Below are 16,596 nucleotides of genomic sequence, written 5' to 3'. Positions count from 1 at the left end.
ATTTTTTAAGGAGTAATATCAGTATATCTATCACAAATTACAGACTAAGAGCTTACTCTGTGTAAGAACATTTATATGGAATAACAACAAAAAAGCACCCTCTCTATTCCCTTCAGAGTCAACTAATGTCTTCAGAGCATAGGGGAGGACAAAGTTTTCCTCAACCCTCTTAGGCTCCCTGGCTAGGTCTGAAAGTTAAACTGACCGAGACAGATTAACAAGAGAAAAGCATACACATTTATTCAATGATAGTCTTCCATGATACAGGGCCCTTCATAAGGAAACGAAGACTGGGAGAAACAGACCTGAGTATTGTTATGCTAGGTTTGATCAAAAGTGGGCAGAAATATGATAGGTCAGAGAATATGACGTAAGTGTAGTGAACTGGGGGAAATTTAGCAAGGTCTGTGAGTTCCTCTCAGAATGCCTTAGTCTTTGAAGATAAGGATGTTCCTTTCCTCGGGGTATAGGGAGGTACCTCCCACCGGAGGGCTTTATGGCCTGTTTCTGGGGTTTAGGAGAGGGGGAAGGTCACCGTGACCTTCTGCCATTTTTTTTCAGACTCCTTCAGTTTAAGATATTCAGTATACCAAGATGCCAAATTCTGGCGTAGTGTGTCCTGAATCCCTTCAAGAGGTATAAACCATGACAATGATCAGCTACATTTTCCCAAAAGATTTAAGAATGTAATTGCAAACCCTTACTTCTACCGCTGCAATTTGATTCCTCCTATTGTAGGCATTTAAGTGACTCTTAAATCACTAAAGAACTAATTTCATGTTTTAGAGACTTTGTCATCTGACCATCTGCTTACCTAAAATAGAAATTCAGAAATCAAAAAACATTTTATTTTATTTTCCGCAAATAGATTACAGGGAAAAGACATTTCTCCAAAGACATACAAATAGCCAATGAATAGCAACATGAAAAGATACTGAATATCATTAGCCATCAAGGAAGTGAAATCAGAGCTTCAAGGGGATTCACATACATTTGCATGGCCACAATCAAAAATAAATTACCCAGTGTGGACAAAGATGTGGAGGAACCGGAATCCTCATGTGTTGCTGGTGGGAGGTAAAATGGTGCAGTTGCTTTGGAAAACAGTCTGACAGTTCCTCTAAAATTTAACATGGAGTTATCATATGATATGGCAATTCTGCTCCTAGGTATGTACCCAACAGAAATGAAACACATGAGCACACAAAACCATGCCTACACGTGTCCATAGCACCACCATTTATAATAGGCAAAAAATAGAAACAATACGCTACGACTTGGATGAGTCTTGAAGACATGCTGAGTGAACGAAGCGAGTCACAGAAGACCACATGTTGAATGATTCCGTTTATGTAGACTTGAGAGTGTCTGTAGAGACAGCAGACCAGTGGTTGCCTAGGACTGAGTGGGGAGGAGTAGGGAGAGGGTACTCATGATGATAGGGTTTCGTTATTGGGGTGATGAACATGTTCTAAACTTAGGTTGTTGTAATGGTTGCACAACTATGAATATTTATGCTTTATGTGGGTAAATGTTATGGTATGTAAGTTATAAGTAAAATGTTTGTTGAAGAATCAGATGAAAATTAGATCTCAGGATTGTCTAATTTCGATATTGACTAGAATAACCCACAAGGGCATATTTAGTTTTATAGATTTCTTATAAACTATTATTTCATATAAATGTTCTTACATTTTAAGTTTTGTTTTTTTCATTTTTTTTCCCCTCTCTATTCTGTCAAAACCCAGGCTTAGTACTTGGCTCTTAAAAGGGAAAGAAAAAACATATGTAAGGACAAAAGTTTGATTTTATAAATCTTCCACTGTTGCCTTAAAGTTACCTCTTCTAGACTCGTGATGGCCTTCCTCACTTGGTGAAACAAGCCTGATTTTCTCTGAAAGTGTGAAAACTGTTCTGCCTTCTCTCCAACCCCTTCTTAAAGCAGAATGATGTAATGGGGTGAATAGGGGTGGGAGCCAGACAAATGTAGGTTCAGTGGTACCTCTACCTCCTGTAAGCTCTGGGACTCAGGACCAACCTGTTAGCTGCCCTAAGCATATTTCTTATGAATGCCTCCATGTTTTAATCAAATCAGAGGTGATGTATGTCAAGCGTCTGGCATTTAGTAGGTTCTTTTTTTAAAAAAGATTTTATTTATTTGGGAGACAGAGCACAAGTGGGGGGAGGGGGAGAGGGAGAAGCAGACTCCCCCTGAGCAGGGAGTCCTACACAGGGCGTAGGACCGTGGGATCCTGACCTGAGCCGAAGGCAGACGCTTAACTGACTGAGCCACCCTGGTGCCCCTTAACAGGTTCTTGATAGATGCTTTTTAGATATCAACCATGGCGCAGCCTTCCCAAAGAGGGCATGGAATGGAACTTAGGACTGAAATCTGTGTGAGTACTAGAGTACCTGAAAGACCTACTTGCTACCACCACCTTCCTCCCTGAAGAACAAATATCTCTCCTCCCCCCAGTATTGTGGCTGGTGCCTAAAAGCCCACTATTAGAAGCCCTTTTGATCAAATTCGAAATATATGATCACTGTGTAAATAAAGATGTCAACTGGAGTAAAAATATTTCAAATGGTGATAGTCCATGGCTCTATGGATGTAAGTGGATTTTTCTTCCTTATTAAAAGGAAACAATGAAGGCTTTAGTAGTATGGCATGCAAGATCCAAAAGACACAATTGATGCCTGAAGGTGAGCTGGAGAGAACACTACTTGCTTGGGGTGGCAGCCACAATCATGTCTGTGGAACAGGTCTGTGGTTTGGGGAGGCTTAGTGAAAAAACAACAACATTCAGCACCTCCCGCAACCCGCCTTATTCCTTCTCTCCCTTGAAGAGCAAATTTGTACAGAAACACCACATTCCAGCCCTCGTCATTGCGAGACTCCATCCAGTGCTGGCCCTGACAGAGGTGAGTTTCACAGTCCTGCCTTGGCTGGTCCTGGCTGTGTCCCTGACCAAGTCATCAGTCTTTCCCCTCCGTGTGAATAAATCCTGGGTGAAAGAGAAAGGACAAGGGATACTGAAAAGCCTCTTTTCTCCTCTCCCCAGGATAATCCAACTCGAATTCTTCAGGAGAGGCAGATTTGGGCCCTTTTAAACCAAGGTTATTATTGCTCAAGGCTCAGTAAGTTTTCATGTCCCAGCAGAGGCACGAACTGGGGGGGAAATTGCTAAAACTTGTTTATCTGAAAACAATGACAACAAAATCCCTACCAACCAAAGATCCTGGAGCTCATCTCACTTACAATTCACAAAGCATTCTAATTAAGCAAATTTTGTTTCCCCTCTAGGCAAACAAAGCCTCAAATGAGGATGGAATACAAGTAGTCTGAACACATGTGAAAATGAGAGATTCCTGTGTTCCAAGCAAGGTCCTCCTCATAGGCTCACAATGGGGCTTTGATGTCACCACTTGAAAGGCCTTGATTTGAATTTAAATTTGGGTGTGCTAGAAATGCTGTGCATTAAATCACTTAAACCCAATGCAAACTTTCCTTTAAGAGGAAAACAAAAATTCTAATTTGCTTAATTTACAAACATCGATTTGGTTAATATGTATCCTTAATTATGATCGGGTTCAAAGGCAAAGTCGAAAAGCATAAATTACGGCAGGGTTTGATACCATTTCCAATAAAGCTATTGGAAAAACAATAATAGAGCAAATGCTAGGCAGACACTTTTAATGCTTTTGTTATGTAGGTCCTTTTGTGGGGGGGTGCAGAGGAATAGTTAGATGAGTTTCAAAAAATTTTTGGCAGAATTTTTTTTCTTTTTCTTTCTTTCTTTCTTTTTTTTTTTTTTTTGCAGGGGAATCTGTAGAGGGTTTATTCTCACTGAAACATAAGCAGGCTGATTTTATGGTTTCAAGATTTCTTCTGTTGTCTAGATGATAAGCTGTGTGAGGATTAGGTAGGACATATTCCTGGATTACAGGCAGAGACATTTACCAAAGGAACTGTAGTATCCGAATGTAAACTCAACATTCTTGCCGGCGGCGTAGTAGATCTTGCCAGGAAGACTATGAGATTTGCAGATTCTGAAACAATTCAGGTTTTATGAGCGACTTTTTATAAAAGGTGGCATTCATCCGAGAGAGTCACTCTTAGTCACCACTTGGCTGAAATAATTTTTGATGTGTGATGTTTCTGGTGATAATATGTACTAAATATAACTGTATTACATCTAATCGATTTACCACAACTTTCCCTCCACCCCCGAGAAAACAGGGTCATACATAGATACCTTCCCATTTTAACTATAGTATTTTATGTTCCATTTCCTATTAAGCCTCACGTTCACTAGATTATCTCTGAAGGAACAGGATTTCTATTTGCTTGTTTTTCAGTCTGGCTTCTAACAGAAGGGCTGTCTCATTTATTTACCTCAGCCTGGGTAGGCAAAAGCAAAAAGCAACTGTTGGGCCTACATCAAACTAAAAAGCTTTTGCATACGGAAGGAAACTGTCAACAAAATGAAAAGGCAACCTAGTGAATGACAGAAGATATTTGCAAATGATATATCCAGTAAGGGGTTAATACCCAGGAGGGCCTCAGGGCCCTGACTCTTGACTTCAACTCAGGTCACAAACTCAGGGGTCCAAGATTGAGCTCTGTGCTCAGCAGGGAGTCAGCTTGAGATTCTCTTTCTTCCTCTCTCTCCGCCCCACCCCTGCTCATATGCTCTCTCTCTGTCAAATAAAAAAAAACTTTAAAAAATTAATAAAAAATAAAAATAAGATAAAAAATGAGAAAAGAGAAATAACAACCAACACCACAGAAAAACAAACAGAATATTTTGCAGAACTAGATGCTAACAAATTGGACAACCTAGAGGAAATGAATAAATTCCTAGAAACGTACACATTTCCAAAACTGAAACAGGAAGAAATAGAAAACTTGAACAGACTGATAACCAGTAAAGAAATTGAGTCAGTAATCAAAAAACTCCCAACGAACAAAAGATCCAGGACCAGAAGGCATCACATGCAAATTTAAAGAAGGATCAATACTTATTCTTCTCAAACTATTCCAAAAAACAGAAGAGGAAGGAAACTTCCAAATTCATTCTATGAGGCCAGCATTACCCTGATACCAAAACTAGATAAAGACAACACTAAAATAGAAAACTACAGGCCAATATCCCTGATGAACGTGGATGTAAAAATCCTCAACAAAATACCAGCAAACAGGATCCAACAATACATTAAAAAATCATTCACCACAATGAAATGGGATTTATTCATGGGCTGCATGGGTGGTTCAGTATTTGCAAATCAATCAACACAATACACCACATTAATAAAAGAAAGGATAAGAGCTGTATGATTTCAATAATGCAGAAAAAGCATTTGGCAAAGTACAACATCCGTTCATGATAAAAACCCTCAACAAAGTAGGTTTTGAGGGAATGTAGCTCGACATAATAAAGGGCACATATGAAAACCCCACAGCTAACATTGTTCTCAGTTGGGAAAAACAGAGCTTTCCCCCTAAGGTCAGAAACAAGGCAAGGATGTCTGTCCCCTCTCACCACATTTTTTCAACATGGTACTGGAATTCTTAGGCCCAGCAAGCAGAAAAGAAGAAATGAATCCAAATTGGTAAGGAAGACGTAAAACTTTCATTATTTGCAGAGGACATGAAATAGAAAACCTGGAAGACTCCACCAAAACACTACTAGAACCGATAAATGAATTCAGTCGAGTTGCAGGATACAAAATCAATATACAGAAATCTGTTGCATTTCTATACACCAATTATGAAGTGGCAGAAAGAGAAATTAAGAAAACAATCTCATTTACAGTTGCATCCAAAATAATAAGATACTTAGGAATAAACCTAACCAAAGAGGTGAAAGACCTGTACTCTGAAAACTATAAAACACTAATGAAAATAATTGAAGACACAAAGAAATGGAAAGACATTCCATCCTCCCGGATTGGAAGAATAAATATCATTATAATGTCTATGTTATGCAAAGCACTCTACACAGTTAAATGCAATCCCTATCAAAATACCAACAGCATTTTTCACAGAACTAGAACAAACCTGAAATTTGTATGGAACCACAAAAGACCCCGGATAGCCAGAGCAGTCTTCACAAAGAAAAGCAAAGCTGGAAACATCATAATTATGGACTTCAAGTTATACTACAAAGCTGTAGTGATCAAAAGAGTATGGTAATGGCACAATAACAGGCACATAGATCTATGGACAGAATAGAAAACTCAGAAATGAACCCACAACTATATGATCATTTGGTCTTTGACAAAGCAAGAAAGAATGTCCAATGGGAAAAAGACAGTCTCTTCGACTAAGGGTGTCGGGCAAATTGGACAGCCACATGCAGAAGAAGGAAACTGGACCACTTTCTTACAGCACACACAAAAATAGACTCCAAATGCCTTAAAGACCCAAATGAGATCTGAAACCATAAAAATCCTAGAAGAGAACACAGGTAGTAACTTCTTTGACAGCGGCTTTAAGAATTTCTTTCTAGCTATATTTCCTGCACCAAGGAAAATAAAAGGAAAAGTAAACTATTGGGACTGTATCAAAAACAGTGAAGGAAACAACGAGCAAAACTAAAAGGCAAAAGAGAGGGTATTGGCAAATGACATATCTGATAGAGGCTTAGTATCCAAAATATATAAAGAACTTATCAAACTCAACACCCAGGGCCCCTGGATGGCTCAGTCAGTTAAGCGTCTGCCTTCGGCTCAGGTCATGATCTCAGGGTCCTGGGATCGAGCCCCGCATCGGGCTCCCTGCTCCGCGGGGAGCCTGCTTCTCCCTCTCCCACTGCCTGCTGGTCCACCTGCTTGTGTGCGCTCTCCCTGTCAAGTAAATGAATAAAATCTTCAAAAAAATAAAAAAATAAAACTCAACCCCAAAACCAAATAATCCAGTTAAAAAATGGGCAGAAGACATGAATAGACATTTTTCCAAAGAAGACATCCAGATAGCCAACACACACATGACAAGATGCTCAACATCACTCATCATCAGGGAAAGGCAAATCAAAACTACAGTGAGAGATCATGTCACACCTGTCAGAATGGCTAAAATCAACACAAGAAACACCAGGTGTTGGCAAGGATGTGGAGAAAGGGGTACCCTCGTGCACTGTGGGTGGGAATGCAAACTGCTGCAGCCACTGTGGAAAACAGTATGGAGGTTCTTCAAAAATTTAAAAATAGAACTACCCTACAATCTAGCAATTGCAATACTAGGTATATATCCAAATAATACAGAAATACTAAAAGGAGTACATGCACCCTGATGTATATAGCAGCATTATCTACAATAGCCAAATTATGGAAACAACCCATGTCCATCAACTGATGAATGGATAAAGAAGATGTGTATACACACACACACACACACACACACACACACACACACACACACACACACACAAAATGGAATATTATTGAACCATAAAAAAGAATGAAATTTTGCCATTTGTAATGACATGGGTAGAGCTAGAATGTATTTATGTTAAGCAGAGAAAAACAAATACATATGATCTCACTCCTGTGGAATTTAAAAAATAAAAACAAGCAAAGGGGAGAAAACAAGAGAGAGAGAGAGAGAGAGAGGCAAATCAAGAAACAGTCTCTTACTGTAGACAACACACTGATGGTGTCCGGAGGGGAGGTGGGTGGGCAGATGGTTAAATAGGTGATGGGGATGAAGGAGTGCACTTGTCCTGATGAGCACGGGGAGGTGTATGGAAGTGTTGAATCACTATATTGAAAACCTGACACTAATATTACACTGTATGTTAACTAACTGGAATTTAAATAGAAACTTAAAAAAATAAATAAAGGTTTGGTAACATACCCCCCCAAAAAATTCCTTCTATTTGTCATAATATTGTTAAATTGCTTTTTTGTTTTCAATTTTGTTTATTTTAGGATTAGGCTTACGCAATGCTTTGCAGACTTTTATTTGTATGTGAATCACTGGCTGATCTTATTAAAATGCAGGTTTTAATTCAGCAGGTCTGGGGTGGGTCTCACATTCTGCATTTCTAACAGGCTTCCAGGTGATGCTGATGCTGCTGGTCCAAGACACCTTTTCATTAGCAAGAGTTTAAAGCAAACTCAGTTCCCTTGAGCCTGTGACATCACATAGGGGCGGGAGGAGAAGGTCTGGTATGGGCGCCTTGGTATATTTCCCTGCAGGGATGGAAGGACTGTGGTGCCCCCAAATTCAGATTAAATTTCCTCAAGGATTTTTCCTCTGTTACCTGAAACATTTCTACAAGAAAATCGAAGGTTCTGCTGTATTGCTTTGTCAACGATTATGAGTTTCAGATTTCAAAGGTGGTTTTTTTTTTTTTTTTTTTTTGAGAGAGAGCGAGCAAGCATGTGCTTGAGCTGGAGCGGGGAGCGGAAGAGAGAGAGGGAGAGAGAATATCAAGCAGTCCCCCTCCCTGGCACCCCCATCTTCTCCCCACCCCCAGCTGAGCACAGAGCCCGATTGGGGGCTTGATCTCTCTACTCTGAGATCATGACTTGAGCCAAAATCAAGAGTTGGATGCTCAATGGACTGAGCCACCCAGGTGCCCCTAGATTTCAAAGATTTTTTTAAACATTTTATTTGACAGAGAGAAAGAGAGAGAAAGCGCAAGAGCATGAGCAGGGGGAGTGGCAGAGGGAGAGGGAGAAGCAGACTCCCTGTGAGCAGGGATTCCCCGCCCCCCCCCCAATGCAGAACTCGATCCCAGGGCCCTGAGATCATGGTCTGAGCCGAAGGCAGATCTTTAACTGACTGAGCCACCCGGGCGCCCCTCCAAGATTTTTTAAAGTATTTTTTCAATTATCTTGTCCCCACAAGATTTAACAATCCCTTTTTAGCCAGTTACCTTTATTGAATCTTCTTGAGACATCCCACATCGTTTTTGTAGAAATAATATTTTTCACATTCATATAAATAATATATTTCTATCTTTGTATGTGTTACAAACATTAGTACAATGGTCATAAACTAGTTTATGAACAGAGCTGACATGAATATCCATTCATCATCATGATGCAGGCAGGCTGGGTCCGAGAATCTAGCGGAAGATCCTATAGGACGAGCCAAGAGGGTCCTTGGCTTCATGAAGGAGAGAAATCAAACGCACGCAGAGGAAGTGGAAAGAGTTTGTTAGTGTGAGTGACAGGCAAGGCATAGCATCTGGAGCATCCGGGAGACTTAGAAAGGAAAGGAAAATGAGTCTCGCATTTGCTTGGGGCTGATGGTTTATATTGGAAGAGGGTCTAGGGTCCGTGTTCCTCCAGGAATCCAGGACAAGGTCCAATCAAAGGCGAGTGCCGGGTGAACAATAGGGGCTATTCTTCCATAAATTACCCAAGGCAGGGGTATGGATGCCAGAGTCAACTGAGGTTTATTTGAAGCTAATGTCCCAGAACATGTTCAGGATCTGGCTCTTCTTGGATGTTATCAGGTGTTTGAGGGCCTAGAACAAACTCAGAGAGTGATTGACTCGCTCGCTTCCTCCCTGAAATGGGAACAAAGCTTCGTGGGCTACTTCGGAGGCAAAATACCGAACAGGAGCCAATGGGGCCTGGCGGAAAAGGAACAGACACAGAGCCTCTCTCGAATGGAGTCCCTTCAGCCCCCCCAACCTCAACAGTTTTCACAGAAATCACCTTTAGTTCTTTTGCAGTCCTATTCCCCAGGTATGTACTACGTATCCGTGTTTGCCCACCGCTCTGCCCGGGCCTGCCCTCTCATCTATACCTTACAGCAGCGGGCTGGGAATCAACACACTGGGCAGGACAGACGTCGTGAGGCCGTAATGACGAGTAACTCATTAACGGTCGTCAAGTTTGCCTGGTGTCTAGAAGGATAGGTTTTGCCAGAGGATTGGGAAGCATGGATGGATGGTTAAGAAGTGCTCGGGTAAGAGAACTGTTGTTTAAAAACAAAAGGAGAGGGGGTGCCTGGGTGGCTCCGTCGTTCAGCGTCTGCCCTCGGCTCAGGTCATGATCCCAGGGTCCTGGGATCGAGCCCCGCATCGGGCTCCCTGCTCGGCGGGAAGCCTGCTTCTCCCTCTGCCACTCCCCCTGCTTGTGTTCCCTCTCTCGCTGTGTCTCTCTCTGTCAAATCAATAAATAAAATCTTAAAAAAATAAAATAAAAACAAAAGGAGAGGAGAGAGAGTGGGGAATCATTTCAACTGGGGGTGTTCAGGAAAAGCCCCTCTGAGTAAAGGGATACAGAAGTTGAAGCCAGAGTAAAGAGCAGGAACTCGCCCCTCACAGGCCTGGGGAAGGAGTGGCTTCAGAGGAAGAGAAAGTGCCAAGTGCAAAGCTCAGAGATGAAAAGGAATTCATGAATTCAAGGAAAGGAAGCTTGCCCAAAGCTGCTTCAGCCCTGAGTCAGGGCGCCAGGGGTCGGATGTGGGGTTGGTTTGTGGCTTTATAGGACACGGTGAGGGTGTGGGATTTTGTTCTAAGAGCAGTGTAAGCCGTGAGAGGTTTTAAATAAGGGAATGGCATGATCTGATTTTTTGTTATTATTTTTTTAATCAGTGCGGCTTCTGTGTGCAAATTACATGGTAAAATTTTTAAAAATTACTTAATAACAGATACGGACATCAAAGAATCCTGTTCATGTATCCTATATGTATGTCCATTCTAGAGCCATTAGCGTTTAATATTACATATATTTCTCCTTTTATAACTATATTTTTGAATTGAAAAATATATTGCTATTTTGGCTTAATATTTATTAAAAATGCAAAACATTTGTGGGAGAAAGATACTCATTGGATAGCATTATAGGATATTCCTTTGCTCAGCATACCTCATGAAAAGCTAGAAATAAAAAACGTGCTGTGCCTTTGTGTGTGTGTGTGTGTGTGTGTGTGTGCGCGCGCACACGCATGTTTGTGCGCGTGCTCATTTCTTTGTTCTGGGTGTTTGGATGTTTGCTTGGTTAGTTGATTTGGCAGAAATAGACTTGCTGAACAGTTGTCCAACTGTTTTTCTAGTTCACGTTTGTGAAGCTAGACACTAGAAATTTCAATTGAATCTAATAGCAGTGTTTCATACAGAGGAAAACAGGAGTTGTAAACTCAAAGTATTCCAGGGACTGGCCAGCAGTTGTGTGAATCACACCTACTGTAAGACCATAGGAGATGCTGGGCTTGTGGCCACAATGAGGAATATATGGTGTCCCTACATGCACTCAAATTCAAAATTTTGAAACCCTTGGGCTTAAATATCTGCAGATTTAATTGGCCCAAGGGTACAGATCGGGGTCCCTTGTTTAGAGCTTCCGAAGGACAAAACTGACAAAATTGATGGTGGGGAAGGGAAAGTATGTGATTCTAGAGATTTCAACAATGTAATTTCCCTGTTTCTTAAAATAGATGAGGATCATTTTCTCCGATGTTAACTGGCAAGTGCAGAAACATGAAGACATTTTGGATAGAGGCTTACCTTAAGACAGGAAAGCTATTCTGTTAGTAGGTAGGGGTTATGTTTACCCTCGGAGAGCCAGGTTATCATCTGGAAATGTTTTAATTCCTTATTTGTGTTGCTATGTTATTTAACATGTGAGCAAGGGTGATGTTTGGGACACAGAATATGATTTTATGGATGTTAATGCACCAAGCAAGCCCTATATGGGCCTTTTCATCCCATTACGAACTCAGCTATATGATTTTTAACATGGTTCATGTTTTGAATGTTATTAAAAGTGAATTTCTAAGGTAAAGGAAATTGGGGGCTGAGTTAGAGCAGATGTATCTTGTTCTGTGAAATTTCCAAGGATAAAGAGAGAGATTCATGAACATACAGGTTGTCTGATATTCCCTCCAGGTAGTAAAGCAATCAAAGCCTAACAGGTACAGGTACATCAAAGTAGCTCATGGACTTTTGCAGTAGCATTATTGAAGAATATTAGTAATGTAATGAGACAGAATTTTGGTTAGGACAGGTAATTAAGTAAAGAGACAAAATAATTTTCGGGGGGAACTGCTGGTTTCATTGCCTGATGCCCGAGAGATTAATCCATTCTACTTCCGTGATAGACAACAAATAAGTAATCAAACATTCTTTTTTTAAATGACCGACCTCTGTGACACGTGAGATTGATTTCAAGTGTCTGCAGGTTTAATGCATACTGGATCATACAAAAGCAACTATGGCTGAGAATGTTGTGTGTTTTATTCTAAGTCTTTAATGAGTAGTTACCTACCTTTGGCACCTACATTAACTCCTGCAGATAAAGAATTGTTCATTTACTAAAATACTTCAGCTTTTTTTCCTAGCGTAATACTTTAGTGTTTTTATGTACAATGTTTAATCACTGAGTTTACTTTTGATAATCCTACCCTGATGTCACTTTTGACACAATATAGGCCCTTTACTGACATAGGGTTTATACTGTGGTAGAAAAATACCAAGAAGAAACATGCTGTTCACATCTCATGAGAGAGGTGATTTGTAATATGAACACTTATAAAGCTGTATTTTCAACTAAAGGAGTAAACATTTGTTTCAGAGTGGATAAAAGCAAATGAAAATATGAGAAGATCTACTTAACATTTGGAATACGCATATGTATGAAATATATATGTATGAAATATATTAACAAACTGGATACCAGTATCATAATATTCATACTATTAAAGTTAATAATAGTAACATTAATATTGTTTTAAATGTTAATTCCCTTAAAATGAATTAGTTCCTGACAATAGAGTATTATTGACAAGACTGATGAGAAAAGCCAGCTCCAACCAGAAGTCTGTCTAGAGATTAGCTGACAACATAAAGCAGTGAGAGGCTGACTTATTCTTTTGTGAGAAGACCATGAGATGTGACTGATAGTTCAGTCTCTGCCACAGTGGGTTGCTGCACATAATTAGCCTTAGGCCTTGTCAGACCTAAGAGGAAGGCCTAATACACCATAGGAAATCAGGCTCTGTGTGCTTAGTTAATGTCCCATCAGAGCATGGGAAAGCAAGACGTTTTGCAAACTGAGATTATACTAAGGTTTTTGGTTTGGGTTTTTGTTGTTGTTTTGTTTTATTGTCATTTTTAATGCTTTTCTACCATTACAATTCTGAAAAGTATTGAGAAGTCATACATGATCTCGCTTGGATTAGTCCATCTTCCTCTGGGATTCACACTCGTTTATAGCTTATCAAATAACTCTTAAAATATAAGAGGGGAAGCGCTAATGGGCAGGCACTGATTAAAGTTGACATTTTCATATTCCCAAGAAACTACTGCTCAAGAGGAATAAGCCCTGAAGAGGCATTTGCAAATCAGTGTTTCACTCTGGTCTTTAGTGTTGTTACTAGGAACGAATTTGTGATTGCATTTGTCGCCTGTCCGTATTTGGGAAAATGCGAGATGCTCAGGGTTATAACCAGTGATTATGTAGTAAAACACCTAACATTCTGATTGTAGCACACGTATTGCTTGGATCACCTTCAAATGAAGTGAGGTTCTATCTGTCTGTCAGTACTGAAACAGTGAACCGGAAGTGAGGAGAACCCGTTTTATAAGGTCTATCAGAGCAAAGGAGATTGCTTGTTATCTGTTATTGGTTTGGTTTTTAATGCATCTCGTTATCATAGCTCATTTGTTCTGGGTGGAATCTCAATCTTTTTTGGGAAAATGGTACTCCCCCCTGAGACTGACAGAATGTTTTGTCCTTTCTCACCTGTGATTTCGGAATAGCAAATACAGAAATGAGGGACAGCCCATGTTCAGAGATCCTGGTCTGTGAAAAGTGGGAGGGGGGCATGGAGGGGAAAGTAAAATTGTGGAATGCAATGTAACAAGTGCTGTCACTTAGGAAGGTAACCGTACGGTCTTCCTGGGACCTGGAGAGTTCTCTGTGGGGGACACAAGCAAAAGGAGACCTAATATCTGGGCATGCACCAAGATGTTGCTACTGACACCACCCATAGATAACATGTCTTTACAGGTACAACTGTCAAACTACACAGATAATGGGTTTCAGAAAGGGATTTCTAGCCACTCCTGCAATTTTTTTTTTTTTAGGTTTTGCCTTTTTTCATTTAAAAGTATTCAGACCCATGGATCTCTCAAGAATAGGTATCTTTTGAATAATTCATTCATTAAAAACAAACATCAGATACTAAAGTCATCCTTAATTTTGCATTCCATTTATTTAGTCTGCATTGAACAATGCAGATTTAACTACAACAAAGAACATAACATCTAAGTTTTCAGTTAGAGCCCTTCGGTGAAAGCTTTGGGATAAAGCAATTATAACTTCCAAGTAATCAGGCCAACTCCAAGTTAGTATTAACCAGAACTATCATACATGTAAAGGAGAGTTATCCTCTCCAATATGGGGGAAGGGGGAAGCATACAGAAAACATGGCAAAGTAGACAGTATGAATAACAATGAAAAATATGAGAACAGGTGGCAGGAAATAGCCCAAGGAAGAAAACTTTGTAAAAAGAGTCAAGTATCCATTTAAGATGTCAACACCTCCTAAGAGGAAAAATTCAATTTACAAGTTTCAGCTCTCTCCTTGTATTAAATGCTACTTTTCCTGTTACTAGATGTTGGTTTCTCTTTTCCAGAGTAAGACCACCTGGTTATTTGGGTGTTTATGCTTCTGTTAATTATAGTTTGGTCTATGATACAAATTTTTATGTGTCCACAACTTCAAGGCTTAAAAATAAATTAGGTAGTAGCTCTCAAGAAAATGTGGTAAGCCCCACCTTCCTACTGATTTTTAAATCTCATGGGTATGTATTTTAGGGCTAACTGGCTTTATAATAAAAAGTAAAGTGAGTAATAACTAGCTGAGCAGAGAATTCTCTACGTACCTGGGTCTCAGTTATTCTGCTAACACAGTGATAGGTAAGTAGATATGCAAATAAGAAAACTGAAAGGCATGTTAAATGTTGGCAAGACTAAGATTTTTAAGTCCTGATTCTGGCTGACCACATGGATACCATCTGTATATGAGGCTAGTCACCAGGAACCTGGGAACTTTACTGCATGAAGCTCTCTGCTACTTAAGAGAAGTCCAACGCTGTGTAGAATTCACCCAGATAAACTGGTCCTTAGACACTGATTTTTAGAAAGACTATGAGAGAATTACTTAGATTCATATTCAGGGCATAAAGACTATCGAGAAACAGGAAGGTATTGAGAGAAGCTGAGTCTTATTGGGGCAGCCTTCAGTAACCTGGCTGATCCCAGAACTGTCGCAGCAAAATCTTCTGGCTCAAGGCCAGGCCAGAATACTGCTGATGTCTGAATGGCGGGATAAGTGAAACATCTCACCAGACGCATTCCTGGGTTTTTCAGGTAGCATAGCTTAAAAAAAAAAAAAAAAAATCTAATACCACAAGTTGAGACTTACCCTGTTAGCATTAACATTATGAAATATTTCGAAAACACTAAAACAACGCTTAACCTAATACAGCATTCTATTGTCCCCCAAATAGGATTTTGTATTTTAAACCGCTTACCAAAACATGTATCTTACAATTTTGAGGTAAACTTCATTTTCTTACACAACCAAAAATCTTAAACTATCTTAGTACATTACCATGTTAACAGGGCATAGTTTAGTCTTCATGTGCAGTTTTCACTGTTTAACCCAATATTTAAAAAAAAAAAAAATGTAGTTAACATATTGTAGACAGTTTTAATATTGCTGCATATTCTTTGTAATCTTATTTGGTATAATATAACCACGTTCAGAGCTATTTTTGTGTATTTACAGTGAATAAAAGTGAACAGACCCACTCCTTCCTCCCCTTACTCCCCCCCATTAAAGATAAAAACAAACAAGAAAAGATAAGACAACAAGATGAAATGAGATAAAGTTCGGGGAGGGAAACTCTAATCATTCAAGTGTAGGGGATGCAGAAGTCAGCTTTTTGCATCCATTCTGCATGCTACAGAAAAACTTTGAGACTACTGCCAAATATTTCCTAAAACCTTTCAAGAAGCTCCAGTAGATTTCTGAATTTGTTCCTTTAAAATTAGGATGCTCTGCCTTTGCTCAGGAGGCAGCATGGCAATCTGATCTGCAGTCAGCTGAAGAACCTGCATGATCAAAGCTGCCTTTTCTTGATCCTGTGGAGTTACCTGGCTCTGCCCAGGGCTGAAACTGCTAGGCTGGCCTCCACCTTGCTTGCCCGCCCCCTGCATGCCCGCTCCCTGCATGCCCACTGCTTGTATGCCCGCCCCCTGCATGCCCGCCCCTTGTATGCCCGCCCCTTGCATGCCTGCCCCTTGTATGCCCGCCCCCTGCATGCCCGCCCCTTGCATGCCCGTCCCTTGTATGCCCGCCCCCTGCATGCCTGCTCCTTGCATGCCCGCTCCTTGCATGCCCGCCCCTTGCATGCCTGCCCCCTGCATGCCAGCTCCAGGATTTCCCACCCCTGAAATGCTTGAGACCTGCCTAGGTCCCTGAGGACCACCTGCCCCCATATTAATGGGCCCAGGTCCCTGGATTCCACCAGTCATAGGGCCTCTGGAACCGGGGCCAGGGCCGCGTATCTCCATCCCTCTTCCGTCTATGCCTCTCGCTTCCATCCCTCTGGTTTCCATTGC

At 40.5% G+C, this 16,596-nt stretch overlaps 2 protein-coding genes across 3 annotated transcripts in view; one reads left to right on the top strand and one right to left on the bottom strand.

Moving 5' to 3' along the window:
- Positions 1-16,596, top strand: part of PRKG1 (protein kinase cGMP-dependent 1) — a 1,248,815-nt gene that overhangs the window by 673,234 nt on the left and 558,985 nt on the right. The gene's annotated exons all lie outside the window — the stretch shown is intronic.
- The window catches only part of CSTF2T (cleavage stimulation factor subunit 2 tau variant), a 4,452-nt gene continuing 2,016 nt past the window's right edge, over positions 14,161-16,596 (bottom strand). The window contains exon 1 of the mRNA XM_027593920.2: positions 14,161-16,596. This exon is cut by the window's right edge and continues 2,016 nt beyond it. Coding sequence (XP_027449721.1) covers positions 15,982-16,596 — 615 coding nt within the window. The 3' untranslated portion in view covers positions 14,161-15,981.

The sequence above is a fragment of the Zalophus californianus genome, chromosome 15 (genome assembly GCF_009762305.2).
Source record: "Zalophus californianus isolate mZalCal1 chromosome 15, mZalCal1.pri.v2, whole genome shotgun sequence".
Lineage (NCBI taxonomy): Eukaryota > Metazoa > Chordata > Mammalia > Carnivora > Otariidae > Zalophus > Zalophus californianus.
Note: the sequence above shows the minus strand (reverse complement) of the source record. Positions and strands in the feature narration are given on the sequence as shown.